This window comes from Canis lupus, chromosome 6 (genome assembly GCF_011100685.1).
Source record: "Canis lupus familiaris isolate Mischka breed German Shepherd chromosome 6, alternate assembly UU_Cfam_GSD_1.0, whole genome shotgun sequence".
NCBI classification, from domain to species: domain Eukaryota; kingdom Metazoa; phylum Chordata; class Mammalia; order Carnivora; family Canidae; genus Canis; species Canis lupus.
The window spans coordinates 16,066,395-16,085,766 of NC_049227.1; the positions used below are offsets into that span (position 1 = coordinate 16,066,395).

At 51.3% G+C, this 19,372-nt stretch overlaps 1 protein-coding gene across 1 annotated transcript in view; it reads left to right on the top strand.

The window, feature by feature from the left end:
- The first annotated feature begins 3,739 nt into the window (after positions 1–3,739).
- Positions 3,740–19,372, top strand: part of ADAP1 (ArfGAP with dual PH domains 1) — a 54,331-nt gene continuing 38,698 nt past the window's right edge. The window contains exon 1 of the mRNA XM_038539698.1: positions 3,740–3,858. Within this exon, the coding sequence (XP_038395626.1) occupies positions 3,777–3,858 (82 nt within the window). The 5' untranslated portion in view covers positions 3,740–3,776. The remainder of the gene's footprint in view (positions 3,859–19,372) is intronic.

Here is a 19,372-nt window from a genome sequence, read left to right on the forward strand (position 1 = left end):
GTTCCCTCCCAGCCCTGGAGGCAGAAGTCCCGGATGGAGGGCAGTTTCCCCCTGGAGACTTGGAAGGTGGAGCTGCTCCTTGGCCACTGCCCTCCCTGCCCTGCTTGGCCGTCAGTCCTTGGGGTTCCTGGTCTGCGGACACATCGCCCCCACCTCGACCTCTTCCTTCTCCATCACACAGCGGCCTCCCTGCGTGTATGCCTGTGTCCATGTCCAAACCCCCCTTTTGTAAGGACACAGTCACTGGATTAGGGCCTGCCCTCATGACCTCACCTTTACTCACTCGTTTGCAAAGACCTGTCCCCAGATAAGGTCACGTTCGTCTTTCTCCATGGACTTGGGCCTCCAGCATGTCCCTGGGGAGGCAGTTCAACCCCCCAGCAGCAAACTCAGTAGTGCACAGTGGAGATACTCCTGCAGTCTGGGCGGGGAGCACTGTCCTCCAGGATTCCTCATTTCTAGGTCACTGCCTCACCAGGCACCACAGGCGCCCTCCTGGCCTCTCTGGCCACCCCACCCAGCCTGCTCTCCTGCCCCAGAGCACACCTCACTGGCCACCAGGAGGCGCCTTGGCCACACATCCTGCGCCACTTTCACCTCCAGCAGCCTCAGTTTCTCCATTTTGTCTGCAGCTGTGCCTTCAGCTTTGAGTCCCCATCCTGTGTCCCTGGCTGGGCCAGAGGGTCTCTGTCCATGCCCGCCAACACTGTGTATCCCGGGACCCTCAGTTGAGCCGGGGGCCTGCTCTCCAGTGAGGGTTTTGACAAGAAGGCCTGAGTTCCAGCCCACCTCACACCCCTGAGCTGCAAGCCAGCAAGGGTGGTGCTTCCTCTGCTTCCAGCCACCTCAGTGGGAGCTTGTCCAGGGCTGGAAACATGGGAGTGCTGGGCAGAAACCAAGTGCCATTCTCGCGCTGCAAAGCTGCTCACATCCAAAGAGGGGTTGGCAGGGGATTCCAAGGACTAGAACGGTTTCTTGATGGTTGTATCAGTCCCTGCTTTGGAGGCCTTAGAAGTCCAGCTGGTACAATAAAAAGGCCTTGTTGATAGAAAGACAGGAAATGATTGAGAGGTGGTTACTTTTGTATTCTCAAGGGGGTGTTAGAACATGGCGTGCTCTGGGCCTGATGATCTCAAAACTCTGGGCTGGGAGTTGGGAGCTCTGGGGTCCACAGGCAAAATCCTGACACTTGGTGTGGGTCTCATCTGGGAGATTCTGTGTGGTTGGTCTGGGAGGGCTTCAAGGAGGAGGTGGCAATGACTTATGTGTCAGCAGGGAAGGGAGCCTGGCAGTACCTCTGTCATCAGCCTTTGGAAAGTAACTTCTCTATCAGGAGAGGCTGAGTGCCAGGCTGAGGACAGGGTTCATCCTGTCCAAGAGGTCCAGGACTGGCTCTGATACCTGGAAGCCTCCGTCCATTCCACTCCTTCCCTGGGAGAGTTAGCCCCTGTGATGCCGGGAAGGGGCCCTGGTCTTACCTTGCCTGCTGACCAGCTGTGTGAGGATTCCGCCGTGCTGTGGGGTTGTGGAGCAGGCGGGCCCTGCCCACAGGGGGCTCACTGTTTGCTCAGTGTGGCTGAGTGGTCATGGGCAGATGGGCACCAGGTCTCGCTGGGCCCCTGCCCAGGCCCAGAAGATGCTTGAGTAACTGGGATTGGGGGCCTTCAGCACAGCTTTGCAGATGAGGGACAGCTGGCAGAGGGAGCAGGGCTTGCAGGCAGACAGGCAGGAGCAGGAGCAGGAGCAGGAGCAGGAGCAGGAGCAGGAGCAGGCAGGGAAGTGTGCAGACCCTGTGCCTTCCCTGGCCAGCCTCTCTGGTTCTGGCCCAGTCCCGTCTGTGCTGTCACCATCTGGATCCTGTGTGAGCCTTGTGCTCCTCATGCAGCCCTGACCACAGCCAGTGGGGGCCGCCCCCTTGCCAGGAAACACCAGGGCAGGGGCTGCAGCTCCTGCTCTCGCCTCCTTTGGGGACTCCTGTTTCACATCCTGACTTCTCTCTTCTCATCCACCCGCCTCCCTCCCTCCCTCCCCTGGACTGTGTCATCACCTCCTCAATCAGAAGGAAAGACAGAGAAGGCAGAAGACCTGCCCCCTTGGGGGGTGGGGGTGGGGACGGCTCACATGGTTCCCTCCTTGCCTGCTGTACACCTGCTGGTCCTCCGAGGCCTCTCTGTGGCCCCTCTGTGGCCCCTCTGCCCCCACGTGGAACCATGGTCCTCTCCGGCAGCTGTCCGGGTATGTGCCTCTTTTCTTTGGTCATGCGCTTACCCAAGTTCTGACGTGTAGCAGCCATGTGTGGCCTTGGGCAACTGATAGGATTGCTTCATACCTCAGTTTCCCCATCAGATGAGAATGAAATAAAATCCATTAAGGGATTTAACCTTATGCCTGGTGCCTGGTCAATTAGTCCGTAGCTGTGACTTGTTATTAACATCTCCGTTGTGCTGGGTGGCAGATCCTGACCCTGGCACAGGGACCCAGAGATGGAAATGCCATCTGTCTTTGCTCAGGAGGCTCCAACGAATGGGGGAGAGACTTGTGACCAGTTAACCACATCGCATCACAGGACTAGTGGCTTAGACATGCAGACTAGAGTGCGTTGCTACTTTCTATGCAAAAAATGGACAAGATTCTGGAATGTCTATGCTCCCTGTGTTGACTGGGGCACCAGTGGAACAGGGATGTGGTGGGACAAGGTCTGGGTGACCTTGACGATGGCAGGTGGCAGGTCTGCCATTGGTTCGTAGGTGCCCCTTCTGGACCCGAGTCCACTTGAAACACGGAGGTGTTGGTGGTGGATGAGGTGGGTTGTGGAGCCTATGACTGACCACCTGAAAATGCCCTAAATGCCCCTCAGCCTGTAACACATCATGGCCCAGCTGAGAGAAAGAAGTAGGTCCATATGGATTCACTTGGCGGGTATGTCAGGCTTATTAAATGAAAACAACACCATAACGCAGCGGCAGATCAGAAGGATCAGGGCTTCCCCTGGTGCTCTCACAGGCTGGGGACCATTCTGGAAGGATGCGCAGGGATTGTTAACAGTGTTTGGCTTAAAATTGCCTGGGATGGGGTAGGGAGTAGCTCCAGTTCTTCAGTGTGATACTTGTTTCAATTGTATGTATCATTGCGTTCATAATTTAAGAAGATGATGGAAAGATTTTGAAAAAGTGCAGAGGAGGGGCCCACCTGGTTACCTGTCCCCTGCGCCTCTCCCCTCACCCTCACTCCCGGGTCCCTGGCCTCCTGACATGGAGGGGCTTTAACTCGCTAAGGGTGCCCGAGCTGTCCTGCCCGGGGGCTGCTGGCCATCTTCTCCCCGCGAGGGGCATGGCGTGGCTGGCCCCCCGCCCCGGTGTCCAGGCGCGCCCCCGGAGGAGCCCACCGGAGCCTGCGCGGCCCCCGCCCCCAGCAGCGCGCCCGCCCGGCGGCGCCGTGCTCGCAGGGGGGGCGGCAGGGAGCCCCCGGCGGTCCCGAGCGCGGAAGGAGGCCGCCCGCCCGCCCGCCCGCCCGCGCCGCTGGGGGCCGCCCGCGGGCCGTGCCGGCCAGAGCGCGCCGTGCGCCCCGGGGCCCGCGCCGGCACACGCTCGGCGGCCGCGGCGGCGACACGAGCGGCGGAGGAGCCGGGCCGGCGGCAGGAATGCGGAACCGGCGCGCGGGCTGAGGCCGCCCAGGATGGCGCAGGGCCGCGGGCGGCGGGCGGGCTGCGAGGGGCCCTAGCGCGGCGGGGCGCACGCTCGGGCCCGGCCGGCATCGCGGCGGGCGGCATCGCGGCCATGGCCAAGGAGCGGCGCAGGGCGGTCCTGGAGCTGCTGCAGCGACCCGGGAACGCGCGATGCGCCGACTGCGGCGCCCCGGGTAGGTGCGGGGCCGGCGGCTGCGCCCTGGTCCCGGCCGGCCCGGTGGGCGCGGGGGCCCGGGTGGCTGCGGGTCGCGCTGGGTGCGCCCGTGGGAGGCGCCGGCCGGGTGGGTGCGGGGCCGGGATGGGTGCGGCCGGGTGGGCGCCGGCCTGGATGCCGGCCCCTGGGGGACACGGAGGGTTGCTGCGGCGCCTGCGTGGCCGGGGGCGCGGGCCCCGGGCGCACCTGCCTGGAGCCGGAGGTCGCCTCCCAGCGGCCCCGGGCCTGCGGCTGGGTCGCCTCCCCTCCCCCCGGGCTGCGTGTCTCGCTGTCACCCGCGGACCGCCGCGTTGCGAAACCTCGCTCCGCAGAGAAAGAGGAAATCGCGCGGGCGAGCAGCTGCAGGGAGAGAAAGGGCGATCTGGCCCCGGGGCTTCTGTGCGTGGGTGTGGGGGTCCACCTGGCTCCCTGCCACCTGGAGGTGACGTCATGGCCTCCCCACCGGGAGCCACCGGTTTGCGCTGCCCTGAGCAGGGTCTGGGGGAGGAAGGCCAGTGGGAAAGGGCTCCCCTCTCCCCACCCTGGTGCCTGACTGCTTTGGGGCAGGTGGCCAGCTCAGGTGGGGGGGGAATGGGTGCAGCCTGTAACAAGCTCCCAGTCCACCTGCACCCATCCTCCTGGCAGGCATCTCCTGGACTTTGCTCCTGGGTGGCCCTGCTCTGGGGTGATTTCCAAGGCGCCAGAGTCCTGAAGAGCTTCCCCTCCCTTCCTGGGCCTATTTGTCCTGGGATTGGCAGGAAGGGGACAGGCTGTGCTTTCAAGCCAGCAGTACCCTGCTTCTGAGCCATGGGCAGCACCCTCTGGTCCTTGCTGAGGGCGGGGGTGGGGCAGAAACAGCCCCAGAGCCTCACCTACTCATGCCACCCCAGAGTGGAGGGTGGCCCCCCTCAAGGGCTGTTCCCCAGGCACTCCAGAGGGACACTGGACACTCCGCTGGGGGCTCCTAGCCCAAACTCCTCAGAATAAACCTAGCACACCATGGAGTAGCTAAAGCCCCCCAAGAAGGGGGGCTCGCATTTGTCCTGAGACACCAGTCTGAGACACGCAGTCTGCAGGCACTTCAAAAGAGACCTTGTCCCCAGCTCTCCTCTGGGAGAGGTCTTTGGCAGTCCCAGGTCCTGGGAATCTGCTGGTCAGCTTCAATGTTGCCCAGAAAGGCTATACCAGGAGCTTGAGCATCCCAGAGCCAGGGACAGGCTTCTCTGAGATCCGGGCAGACTGTGGTGGCCTTTTCCCCGGCCTCCTGAGCTGGGGAGCTGCAGGGCCCACCCTGATGGTGCTGTGGGGGCAGCATTGGCATCACTATTGTGTCCAGCTCCCCCAGCTGGCTGGCTCACCTCATACTCCCCTCACCTCTCTCTTCCAAACCATAGTCTTTTTACTTGTTCAGGAAAGCTGGCCACACCAGGGAGAGGTCAGATGAGAAAGGGCAGCCAGTGTGTTCAGCTCTCAGCCATGAGCTAGAGGTTGGGGGCCGGGGAGCTGACCCTGTCCCTCTCCTTTCTGGTTATAGTGCTCAGGAGCAGCTTCTTTAGACCCAGAGCCTCCCTGCGTGACCTCAGGATGGGGGGGCACCCTGGCAGGTGGGACAGGGGGTTTCCTGGCCTGTTGGGCCCTGCTGTGCACAGCCCACCCACTCAGCAAGAGGCCACTGCCCCAAGGCAGGCATGCTGGGCTCTTGACCAGTCAGTTCTTACAAGTCTTACCCAAGTCTTACCCATTGGGCCAAGCCTCTGGTTTGTCAGAATTGGCCCATGACACCAGCATCTTGCCTCATCTGTCTGGCAGCCCTGTGGAGCAGACTAGATGCTGGTGATCGCCCCTATTTCACTGCTGGGGCAACTGAGCCCCTTTGAGGGACGTGGTGCTTCAGAGGCAGAGCAGGTCTCTTGATGCTCTAGCCCTGCCTCCCTTCCTACCCTTCCCCCCGCTCCAGGGGGGCGAGGCCTGTTGCCCTGCCTCCTCCCTCATGACCCCCGTGGAATGCGCGCCCACAGCTCTGCTGCTTAGATGAGGCTGCCTGGTCTGTCCAGGTTCTGTGCCACTGTGCCTGCTGCGTCCCAGACAGGCGGCTGAGGGCCACTCTATGGTGATACGGGCTGGCTCATGGCTGCCTGCCTGACCACAGCCAGCCAGGAGCAGGGCATGGCCGGGGCGAGGGTCCCTGAGCATTGGCTCTGGATAGCAGGACATAAGGGCAGGCCTGGAGGGTTTGGCAGTAGATTTGGGCAGACCTGGCCAGCTGGCCATGCAAAGGTTCCTGGGACGGAGGCAGCCTTGGGGTGAAGGAGTCCCTGCAGACCTCCAGAACCTGCTCCAGTAGTGGCCCCCCCCCAAACATAGGAGCAAGCTAACAGCCTCCCAGAGAAGTGTTTCTCCTGATAGCCCTGGGGGAGTGGGTGCGAGTGCATCTCTTGCTCTGCAAGGCCTAGTGGGGTCTCCGCCTGGAGAGAGAGGTTGGGGGGGGGCCTCTGCACTTCCTCCAAGCAGCCTGCCTAGTTGGGACAAATGATAGGTTCTCCCCTTAAAGGCTCAGGTCCGATGCTCTAGAAGGATTTGGGGCTCTCAGGTCCTTAATTGGGTTTGGGTGTGGATCATTTTGTGGTACTTTGATGCATGTCACCTGGGCATCTGAATTGCCTGGAGGACCAGGTAAAACCAATTCTGAGAGCACCTGGGCTTTCTGATTTGCATGTCAGCTCAGTGAGGAGGAGGTCTTCGTTTCTGACAAGACAGCTGGTTTGGGCTGGCTGCATGGAGGCTGGGCTGCTCCAGATATGTTTTCCGGAGCCGGGACCGGAGGGTCTGGCCGTGAGTGGCCTGGGGAGACGGTCCTTGCAGCTTAGCCACCAGTGAGGATGTGCCTGCACTGCCACGCAGGTGACCTCAGAGCAGAACCTGCTCACTTGGCCCCCAGAAGCTTCAAGGCAGACATGACTCTTCCAACTTGCTGTCAGCCAGGACAGAAGCCTCCTGGTGGTGAGAAATTTCAGGAATTTGGCCTCTTTTGGGAGAGGGTCCCCTGGGTGGGCATGTGACTGTCAGGGGGCTGCTGAGGGGTGGGCTGGGCAGGCAGCACCTATCGTCAGGGCAGCAGCCCACCTGGATTTTATTTAATTATTTGAGAGTGTGGGCACAAGCAGAGGCAGAGGGAGAAGTAGACTCTCCGCTGAGCAGGGAGCCCAATGCAGGGCCCTGGGATCACGACCTGAGCCGAAGGTAGATGCTTCACCAACTGAACCACCCAGGCGTCTCAACGAAATTCTTTTTATTGTGGCAAAATATGCATAAAAGTTACCATTTTAACCATCTTTTTTTTTAACGATTATTTATTTGAGATAGCGCCGTGTGTACACAAGCAGAGGGAGAGAGGGAAGGGGAGCAGAGACTCCTGCTGAGCAGGGAGCCCTGGGAGGGGCTTGATCCCCTCACCGGGAGATGGTGACCTGATTCGAACAAAACCAAGAGTCAGGGACACCCCGGTGGCTCAGCAGTTTGGTACCTACCTTCAGCCCAGAGCATGATCCTGGGGACCCGGGATCGAATCCCACATCTGGCTCCCTGCATGGAGCCTGCTTCTCCCTCTGCCTGTGTCTGCCTCTCTCTCTCTGTGTCTCATGGATAAATAAATTAATTAATTAATCTTAAAAAAAAAAAAACAACCCACCAAGAGTCAGATGCTCAAACTGACTGTGGCACCAGGCACCGTCTTAAGTGTGCAGTGGCATTAAGTACATTCACACTGTTGTACACCATCCCTACTGCTCTAATCCTCCTGTAAATCTGGACTGCGGACCCCCACGTGCTCCCCCAGCCCCAGCGCTGCCGTCTTCTGTGTGTGTGTGTGTGTGTGTGTGTGTGTGTGTGTGTGGCTGGCGGCTCCAAGACCTGGCTCGAGTGGGGCCCTGCAGTGTTCATCTTGTTTCTGGCTTCCTCCCATCAGCATGCTGTCTGTGCTTGTCCACCCCTGTTGGACTGCGTGTCCGTGCTTCATGCTTTCTTACCATTCCTGTGATGTGGATGCACCACCACTTTGTCCTCATCCATCCGTGGACACCTGGGTTGCTTCCACCTCTTGGCTGCCGTGAACACGGGTGTGCAGGTCTCTTGAGTCTTTGGGGTAGACTCGGGAGCAGGACCGCTGGGTCACCAGGTGATTCTATGTTTGACAGGTTGGGGAACCTTCAGGCTGTGTTCCTTAAGTGGCTCTGCACTCGGCCACAAGCCAGGAGGACCCTCATGCCTGCCCATCCTGCCCACTCCATGTATAGGGGCCTGGGGAGTGGCTGCCCTCACCTCCTCCCCTGCAGGGGAGGCACAGCCACCTGTGTTTGCCATGCTGGGGGAGACTCAGTAGGCTGAGATGGCCCCAGAGTGGACTTGGAGCTGCCGGGTTGGCAGGGTGTGTAAGCTGGGCCTGAGTTCCAGATGCCTCTCCTCTAAGGTGGGGGATGGGGTGGGGGTGGGGTGAAATGGCCCCACCCTCCTTGCCGTGGCCAGCTTTGGACTCCAGCTGTTGAGTCACCACAGCTCTGGGCCAGGTGCCTGCCAGTAGGTGGGTGACCTCTGCCCTTATTCCCCACACCTGTGAGCTGGCTGCAAGGAGGCTGTCAGGGCCCAGGGTGGCCGGGGGGCAGGGGCTGGGCTTTGTCATCTGCCCCGCTCTCTGCTGCTGTCTGTGTCCCTGCCAGGTCCAGGGCAGTGGCTGACACCGGATCTCTCCTCTTCTTTTTATTGTATTAAAATACACATAACATAAAACTCACAGTCTTGACCATTCGTGTGTGTCCAGTTCAGGGGCATTAAATGCCTTCCCATTTCTGTGCAGCCATCACCACCAGCTGTCTCCAGAACTTTCCATCTGTTCTGACTAGAACTCTGTCCCCACTAAACACTGCTGGCCTCCACCCCCAGCTCCTCCCTGTGGGTCTGCCACTGGGTCCCTCGTAGAAGTGGGGTCCTCCGTCACTCATCTTGTGTCCAGCTGACTTCCCTCAGGCTCCATCCATGTGGTGGCATGTTGCAAAATTTCCTTCCTTTTTAAAATGGAGGTGCAGTTCACATAGAGCATTGTATCTGTGTCAGGTGCACAACGAAATGATCCAGTATCTGTGTGTGTCGTGATCACAGTGAGACTCGTGAACAATTGTTCTCCACACAGAGTTACAACTTTTTTCTTGTGTTGAGAAATTCTAACATCTACTCTCTTAGCAACTTTCAAATATACAACACAGTGTTATTAACTGTGGTCACCCTGCTGTAGGTTACGTCCCGACCAATTTATCTTAAGAGCTGCAAGTTTGCACCCCTGACCTCCATCACCCTGTCACCCAACCCAATGGCAGCCACCAGCCTGTTCCCTGTGTATGGGAGTTAGGGTTTTTTTTTTTTTTCTCAGATTCCACTTATGGTATTTATCTTTTTCTTTCTGACTGATTTCACTTAGCACAATGCCCTCAAAGTCCATGCATATTGTCACAAATGACAAGGTTTTCCTCTTTTTTATGGCGGAACAGTATTCCAATGTGTATGTAAACACAGCATCTTCTGTGTCCGCTCGTCCATCTGGGGACACCAGGCTGCTTCCATGTCTTCTCCAGTGAATGATGCTGAAGTGAACATGGGTGTGGGGCAGCCCTGGTGGCGCAGCGGTTTAGCGCCGCCTGCAGCCTGGGGTGTGATCCTGGAGACCCGGGATCGAGTCCCACATCGGGTTCCCTGCATGGAGTCTGCTTCTCCCTCTGCCTGTGTCTCTGCCTCTCTCTCTCTCTCTCTCTCTCTCTCTCTCTCTCTCTCTGTCTCTATGAATAAATAAATAAAATCTTTTAAAAAATTGTTTAAAAAAAAAAGAGAACATGGGTGTGTAGACATCTTTTCCAGTTAGTATCTTTGTTTCTTTTAGGCGAATACAAAGAAGTGGAGTTGCTGGGTCTTACCATAGTTCTGTTTTTGATTTTTTTAAGGAACCTCCATACCGTGTTCCGCAGTGGCTGCCCCAATTTGCATCCTACCAGCGGCACACCAGGGTTCCCGTTTCTGCACATCCTTGCCAATAGGTGTTCCTTCTTGTTGTTTAGACAGTGGCCATTCTGACAGGTGTGAGGTCCTGATGTGCACCTTCTCATGGACCTCCTGGCCACCTGTGTGTCTCCTTTGGGAAAATGTCTTCTTAGAGCCTCTGCCTAGCGTTTAATTGGATTGTTTGGTGTTTTTGTTATTTTGTGTTGCTACTGAGTCATGTGAGTTCTTTATATATTTTGGATATTAGCCCCCTCCCAGACATATGATTTTAAATATCTTCTCCCATTCCACAGGCTGCCTTTTCATTTTGTTGATGATGTCCCAGTGCAGAAGCTTTCCAGTTGGATGTGGTCCCATGGGTTTATTTTTGCTTTTGTTGCCTTTGCTTTTCATGTCAAATCAAAGAATCCTCACCAAGATCCTCATCAAGAAGCTTACTGCCTGCATATTCTTCTAGGAGATTTATGGTTTCAGGTCATAGACTCAAGCCTTTAATCCATTTTGAGTTGATTTTTGCGTACAGTGTGAGGAAGCCCAGTTTCTTTTTTTTGCACGAGGCTGTCCTGTTTTCCCAGCACCATTTATTGAATTGACTGTCCTGTTCCCATTGTCTATTCTTGGCTCTTTTATCATAGATTAATTGGCTATGTATAGGTGGGTTTATTCCTGGGCTCTCTACTGCATTCCACTGACCTATGTGTCTGTTTTTATGCCAGTCCCATAGTATTTTGATTACTATAGTTTTGTAATATAGTTTGAAATTGGGAAGTTTGAAGCCACCAACTTTGTTTCCCTTCTCAAAGTTGCTTGGAGTCTTTTGTGATTTTATACAAATTTTAGGATTGTTTGATCTATTTCTGTGGAAAATGCCATTGGAATTTTGATAGGGATTGCATTGAATTGTGGATTGTTTTGGGTAGTATGGCTATTTGAACAGCATTAATTCTTCCAGCCATGAGCATGGACTGTCTTTCCATTTATTTGTCGTCAATTTCTTTTCTTAAAGTTCTACAATGTTTAGCATATAGGTCTTCAACCCTTGGATTAACTTTTTTATTATTTTTGATGCACCTGTCGGTGGGATTGTTTTCCTAATTGTTCTTTCTCATGGTTTGTTATTTGTGTGGAGAAACAGAACTGCCTTCCGCCCTTTGACTTTGTGTCATGTAACTTCACCAAATTCATTTATCGGTTCTAGCTGCGTGTGTGTGTGTCTGTGTCCGTGTAATGTGTGTGGAGAGTCTTTAGGGTTTTCCTACACATAATGTATCATCTGCAAATAGTGACAGTTCTACTACTTCCCTTTTGGTTGAGACACCTTTTATGTTTTTTTCCTACATCATTGCTCTAGCCAGGACTACCAGGACCAGATGGAATAAGGGTGGAGAGAGAGAGGACATCCTTGTCTTGTTCCTGACCGTAGAGGAAAAGCTCTCAGCTTCTCACTGTTGAGTATGATGTGAACTGTGGGCTTGTCCCGTGCAGCTTTTATTGTGTTGAGGTGTGTTCCTTCTGTGCCCACTTTGTTGGGAACGTATCTCATAAATGGATGTTGAATTTGGCAGATGCTTTTTCTGCATCTATTGAAATCATGTGATTTTTATCTTTCATTTTGTTAGTGGAGTGTATCACACTAACATTGATTTACGGAAGTCACATTGATTCCCCCTGCCCCCCAAGGACGTAGAAGTTTATTGACCACACTGCAAGGGAGCAGTGGGCAGGAGAGCAAAGGAGAGACTGCCAGAATTGATTTCTGGACCCAAACTTGCATCCCTGGAGTAAATCCCACTCAATCAGGGTATATGATCCTCTTACCATATTGTTGAATTCACTTGTGAATACGTCATTGAGGACTTCTGCATCTGTGTTCTGTAGGCCTGTGGTTGTGGTGTCCTTGTCTGATTTTACCATCATGGTAGTACTAGCCTCATAAGAGGAGTTGAAGTGTTCCTTCATCTTCTATTTTTTTGGTATTAATTGTTGCTAATTCTTCCTTAAATGCTGGTAGTATTCACCAGTGGAGCCATCTGGTTCTGGAGGTTTGTTGAAAGGTTGTTGATTATGGATTCAATCTCCTTGCTAATCCATGTGTTCAAATTTTCTACTTTTTTGTGATTCAGTCTTGTATGTTCCTAGGGATTTATTAGCTTCTTGTTCAATTTGTGGAATGTAATTATTCCTAATACTATCTTAGGATCTTCAGTGTTTCCATGGTATCACTTGTATGTCTCCTCTTTCATTCCTGACTTTATTTGAGTCCTCTCTCTCTTTTTCTTGACAAGTGTAGCTAAAGGTTTGTCAGTTTTGTCTTTTCCAAAAAAACAGCTCTTCATTTCATTGATCTTTCTGTTATCTTTTTGTCCCCCCCCACTCTCTTTTTTTGAGAGAGTGCATGCAAGTGGGGGGAGCAGAGGGAGAGAGGGATAGAGACAGAGAGACAGAGAGAGTCTCAAGCAGACTCCTCACTGAGCATGGAGCCCGACCTGGGGCTGGATCTTACGATCCCGAGATCATGACCTGAGCCGAAAACAAACCAAGAGCCAGATGCTTAGCTAACTGTGCCCCCTGGGCACCCGGGGCTTCATCTGTTCCTCTCTCTAGTTCCTTGAGGTGCAGAGTGAGGTTGTTTATCACAGACCTTTCTCATTTCTCCAGGCAGGTGCTTACCTGCCTGTGGACTCCCCCCTCACAACAGTTATTGCTAGACTCTCTGAGTTTCCATGTGTTGCATTCTATTTTCATTTGCCTCAGTTATTTTTTTCATTTCTCCCTTGGCCCACTGCTTATGCAGTAGCATGTTGTTGAATCTTCACACGTGTGTGAATTTTCCAGTTTTCTTGTAATGGATTTCTAGTTTCATGCCATTGTGGTCAGAAGAGACTTCATGTGATTTCAATCTTAAATTTATTAAGACTTGTTTTGTGACCCAATGTGTGACCTGTGGTCTTAGGTTTAGGTCCTTGGTCCATTTTGAGTAAATTTTTGTGTATGCCGTTGGGTGAGGGTCCAATTTCATTCTTTTACATGTGGGTGTCCCATCTTCCCAGGATCATTTGTTGAAAAACCTATCTTTTCCTCACTGAATGGTCTTAGCACTCTTGTCAAAATCATCTGAGCATATGTGCAAAGGTTTATTTCCTGGCACTCTATTCTGTTCCTGGTCTAAATGTCTGTTTATATCAGTACCTCACTGTTTGGATGACCGCAGCTTTGTATTCAATGTTGAATCACGAGATGTGAGTCCTCCAGCTATGTTGTTCTTTTTTGAGATTATTTTGACTCTTCAGGGGCCCTTGAGATTCCATATGAATTTTAGGATGGGCTTTTCATTCTGCAAAATATGTCATTGGTATTTTGATAGGGATTGCATTGAGTCTGTAGATTGACTTTGAGTAATATTGACATGTTGACAGTATCAAGTCTTCCAACCCATAACGTGGGATATGTTTCCATATATTTATGTCTTAATTTCTGTCCACGATATTTTATAGTTTTCATCAAGTTTTTTTTAACCTAGTTAGTTATTTCTTTTTTTTTCTAGTTATTTCTTAAATATTTTGTTTTTGATGGATGCTATTGTAAATTGATTTGTTCTTGCAATTTACTTTCAGATTGCTCATTATGTATAAAAATGAAACTTACTGCAGCCCCTGGTTGGATCAATTCATTTATTCTAACAGCTCTTTCATGGAGTCTTTAGGGTTTTCTGCATATGAGACCATCTCATATGCAAACAGATCATTTTACTTCTTCCTTTCCACTGTAGATGCCTCTTCCTTCGTTCTCATGCCTGATTGCTTTGGCCAGAGTTTCCAGTACTGGGTGCGCTGGAGGTGGTGAGAGGAGGCACCGTCCCCTTGTTCCTACTCACCACTGAGGATTACATTTGCCGTAAGGTTTTCAGAGACGGCGGTGACTGTGTGGAGGCGGTTCCTCCTGTTCCTGGTTTGTTGAGTGCTTTTATGGGAGCGTTGGGTGTAGTCAAGTGCTCTTCCTGCATCAGCTGAGATAGATGATCGTGCGGGCTTCCCCTGGTTGTGACGTGGTGCATCACTCTGGCAGGTGTTCACAGGGAGCCCTCTGTGCACTCCACAGACAAAGCCCTTTGGTGTGGTGCATCGTCCTTCACATGCTGCCGAGCCCTGTTCTCCAGTTGCCTGCTGAAGGTGTTGGCATCCGTGTTCACAGGGGATACTGGTCTGTGGTTTTCTCGTAGTATCTTTGGGGTTATGCTGGCCCCATAGGATGAGTTGGGAGGTGCTCCCTCCTCCTCAGTTCTCTTGCAAAGCTTGAAGAGGATTGGTGTTGGTTATTAAATGTGGAGTAGAATTCACCAGTAAAGCCATCAGGGCCAGGGCTTTTCTTGGTTGGGAATTTCCAACACCTGATCCCATCTCCTTCCTCGTTCATAGGCCCCTTCAGATGGTCCACGTCTTAGAATTCTTTAGCTACTTGGGTTCCCAGATATTCCAAATGAATTTTGTCAAATATGTGTTATGCATCAACTGAGATGATCACGTGGTTTGTTCTTCCTTCATTCTGTTGCGATATATTACACTCATCCATTCCCATGTTGAACATCCCTTGCATTTCAGGGATAAATCTCACTTTGTCATGGTGTATGTTCCTTAATATGCTGCTGAACTCTGTGTGCTAGTATTTTCTTGAGGGTTTTTTTTAAAAGATTTTATTTGAGAGAAAGCACATGAGCAGGGGGAGGAGCAGAGAGAGGGAGACATGCTGACTCCCTGTCAAGACCTGAGCCAAAGGCAGACGCTTAGCAGACAGAGCCACACAGGTGTCCCCTAGCCACACTTTAAATACTTGGTTGTCAAGGGCCATTTCTATCACTGCAGAAAGTTCTATCAGACGGTGCTATGTGAGATCTGACAGGAGGGGGAATTCAGTACTTCACAAATCAGGACACAGCAGCAGCTCAGCTGAAAGGTCTCACATTTATTACTGAACCAACCTACCAGTATAGAGGCATAGTAACAGAGAGAATCATTCCCTTGATAAGACATGTCTACTGGCCAGGTAGGAAGGATGTTTCCATGGAAATGATTCTGTTTCTTGAGGATTTTTGCGTCTGTGTTCACAAGGGATACTGGTCTGTGGCTGTCTTGTATTTCTGTCTGGCTTTGGTATCCAGGTTATGCTGGGTGAAATACAGAACACCGCACAGAAAGAGTTGGGAGGCGCTCCCTCCTCCTCAGTTCTCTTGCATAGCTTGGAGGGGATTGGTGTTGGTCATTAAAGGTGGAGAATTCACCAGTAAAGCCAGCAGGGCCAAGGCTTTTCTTGGTTTGGGAATTTCCGATGTCTGATCCCATCTCCTTCCTCGTTCATAGGCCTCTTCAGATGGTCCACGTCTTCGTGATTTAGTCTCGGTGGGTTTTCTCTTTCCGGGAATTTGCCCACTTCATCTAGGTCACCCCGTTGTTGGCGTACAGTTGTTCACGGAACCCTCTCCTAGACCTTTTTAGTTCTGGGAGTGGCGTCCCCGACTTTGTGTCTGATTCTAGTGACTTGAGTCTATTTCTTAGTCCATCCAGCTCGAGGACTGCCGATCCATCAATCTTTTTGAAGAACCGACTTCTGGTTTCATTTCTTTTCTCTAGTGGTTCTCTTTTCTTTATTTCATTGATCTCTGCTCCAGTGTTTATGATTTCTTCCCTTCTGCCAGCTTTGGGTTTAGTTTGTTCAGTTTCTCGTCTAGCTCCTTCAGTTGTAGATAGGTTGTTGGTTTGACATCCTTTCCTTCTGGATTTTAACGCCAGCACGTATAGTTACAGATTTCCCTGTTAGCAGCACCGTGGTTACACCCCGTGTTCTGGCGTGGCGTTCTGTTTTCCTTCATCGAATTTCATTTCATTTCTAATTTCCCTGGTGATTTCCTCTCTGGTTTCCACTGGTTGTTTAAAAGTGTGTTAAATTTCCGTGATGTTGTGAATGTTTGTTTTTTGTTGACTTCTAACTCCATCCTGTTGTGGCCAGAGAGGATATTTTGTATGTAGCCTACCTTTTAAAATCTATGAAGACTTACCTGAGGCCTCACGTGTGGTCGATCCCATACGACAGTACAACGTCCAGTGGGCACCGGGGAGGAACGCGTGTGCCATCCTAATTGGGTGGGCCGTCTGGTTGGACGGGGTTGGTTGCTGGGGCAAGTCCTCCGTGTCCTTACTCCTGTCCGTGTTTCTGTGCATCACTCTGAGTGCAGCATCACTGTCTCCAGCTGTTATCCTAGGCTGGCTAGTCCCTTCAGTTCTGTGGGGTTTTGTTTCTTACGTTTTAATCGTCTGTGCTCAGGTGCGTAAATGCTTGTAATTGTTAGATCTTCCTGCTGTATTGAGGATTTTACTCACATGTACTGTCCTTCCTCGTCCCTTGTGACCTTTTCCTGACTTAGTCTGTTTGTGTGATGTTGGTGAAACCAGCTGTCTCCTGGGGACTGTCTGCACGTAACGTGTGTTCCCATCGTTGACTCTCAACCTGCTGTGTCTTTAGATCTCACCTGAGTCTCTCGTAGACAGCCAGTGGTCGCAGCACGTGTTTTTATCCATCCTGCCGTTCTCTGTGTTGACTGGAGAGGCTCTTTCGTTTACCTTTAAAGGGAACGCTGGTGAGGAGGGGCTTCCTCCTGTCCTGTGCGTTTTGTGTTGTGTGTGGCCTACGGCTTTTTTCTCCCTTGTTTCCTGCATTCCTGTCTCCTTCTGTGTTTAGTTTTTTAGTGAAATGTTTAAATTCCCTCCTAATTCCTTTTGTATATATTCTATAGCTCTTTTCTTTGTGGTTGCCATGGGGATTACATTTAGCATACTAAATTTATAACCTTCTAAATCGATTTTATAGTTTACCTTGAGTAACACACAAAAACCTTCTCCTTCACAGCTGTGTGTACAACACCTTTTTGGTTGTCGATGTCAAAGTATTACATCTTTACACTGTGCCCCAAGACATAAATAATCATTCATTCATTCATTTTTTAAAAAATAATCTCTCTAACATACCAAAATCAAGGGTCACATGCCTCTCCAACTGAGCCAGCCATGTGCCCCCATAGATAATTATTTTAAATGCATCAGCCTCTTAAATTATGTAGAAAACAAGATTTGGAGTTAAATACTAAAGTTATAGTCATACTAAGTTTTACATTAATAATATGTTTCATCAAATGAATTAGTCTCTTAATTCATGTAGAAAACCGCTGTTTTAATGCCATCTAATGCCTTCTAACTATTATTCTAATAACAATAGCTTTTAGTTGCTGTGTATTTACGTTTCCTGAGATCTTCCTTTCTCTGTATGGCTTTGTGGTGCTACAGCTCTGGTCGCAAACTCCCTGGACTTCTGTTTATCTGGGAACATCTTGCTTTCTCCCTCACCTTTGAAGGACAGTTTTGCCAAAAATAGGATTCCTGGTTGACAGTTGGTTTTTGTTTTTTGTTTTTTGTTTTTTGTTTTTTTAAAGATTTATTTATTTATGATAGACATGGAGAGAGAGAGAGAGGCAGAGAGAGAAGCAGGCTCCATGCACCGGGAGCCCGACGTGGGACTCGATCCCGGGTCTCCAGGATCGCGCCCTGGGCCAAAGGCAGGCGCCAAACCGCTGCGCCACCCAGGGATCCCCCATGGTTTTTGTTTTTGTTTTTCTTCTCTGAGCACTTTGCACATATTAGCCACTGTTTTCTGCCTCTGAAGTTTCTGATGAGAAATCTTTTCATCTATTTGAAGGTATCTTGTAAGTGACGCATGGCTTTCCTCCTGCTGCCTTCAGATCCTTGGGTCTGGGTTTTGGATGTTGTACTGTAGTGTGTCTCAGTGTGGCCTCTTGGGAGTTCATGGAGCCTCATGGATGTTTGCACTCATGTCTCCTCACCCCGTGATTTCTTCAGATCTCCCTGCTCTTTTCTCTCCTTCTGTGTCTCCCACGTACAACCCTCAGTCCCTTAGATTCTGTTCACTTTTCTTCCATCTTCTTCTCTGTCTGTTCCTTGGCTTCCATAACTTCCACTGTCCTGTCCTCCTGGCTGCCCAGATCTGCCTTTGCATCCCTAGAAGTTTCCTTCTAGTTTCTTTGTAGATTTTCTGTCTTTATTCCTATTTCCCTTTGTCTGTACATTGTTTTCTTGACTTTCTTCACATATGCCATTTGTTCTTCAAGCACATTTAAAATTTTTTTTTCTGACATCTGTGTAATATATTTGCTACTAAATCCTTGTCAGGGACAGATTCTGTTCATCTGTTCCTTTGAATGGGTCATGCTTTTCTGTTTCTCTGTGTGCATCATGATTGTTTTGGTTGGACATTTGAAACTAGTAATGTGGGAACTTGGAAATCAGATTCTCCCCTCTTCTTGGGGCTTGCTGGGCTTAGTCATTGTTTTTGTTTATTATTTTTGTTTTGTTTTGATTGTTGTAGGCTCTCTGCCAAGGATCAGTCTGAGGTGTAAACTTTTTTTAAAAGATTTTATGTAGTTGAGTGCATGAGAGAGCATAAATGGGAGCAGGTGAGGGGCAGAGGCAGAGGGAGAAGCAGACTCCCCACTGAGCAGGGAGCCCAATGTGGGGCTCGATCCCAGGACCCCAGAATCATGACCTGAGCCAAAAGTAAAAGCTTAACCGACTGAGCCACCCAGGAGCCCCCTGAGGTGTAAACTTAATGTCTTCTTGGGTGTTTTTTTTCTTTTTTAAAAATGATTTTATTTATTTATTTTAGAGCAAGAGTACATGAGCAGGAGGGGCAGAGGGAGACAGAATTTGAAGCAGACTCTGCACTGAGTGTGGAGCCCAGTATGGGGCTCAATCCCATACCCTGAGCCAAAATCAAGAGTTGGACACTCAACCAACTGAGCTGCCCAGGCATCCCTTCTCAGGTCTTTTCTAAACTTTTCTGGGGTAATTTGTGGTCACTTGTAAGTTTTTCCTGCACATGCAGCTGTTTTGAAAGTCCCAGGCTTTACTGTCTGGCTCCCCAGGGTGGGAGCCTTAGGCCTTTAAATCCTTGGAAGGCACTTGAGTTGGAGGGAGTGGCTGCCCACCTCCTGCTTCAGAGGAGCCATCGATGAACAGAGTACAAGGATGCCTGAGTGGCTCAGTGGTTGAGAGTCTGCCTTCAGCTCAGGGTGTGATCCTGGGGATCTAGGATTGATTCCCACATCGGTCTACCCAGGGGGAGCCTATTGCTCCCTCTGCCTGTGTCTCTGCCTCTCTCTCTGTATCTCTCATGAATAAATAAATAAAATATTTTTTTAAAAATGAGCAGAGTACAGACCCCGTATCTGGAGGTCAGGCCCTTGTTGCCCACCCTCGCTCTTGCGCACTATGTGCAGTTGCTCCAAGAACACTGCAGAAGTGCCTGCCCAGGGCCAGAGGTCCAGAAGGCCAGTTGCTCCTGTGCCAGGAGCTGATGTTGACCACAGTTAACTCAGCTTACCATCCAGACCT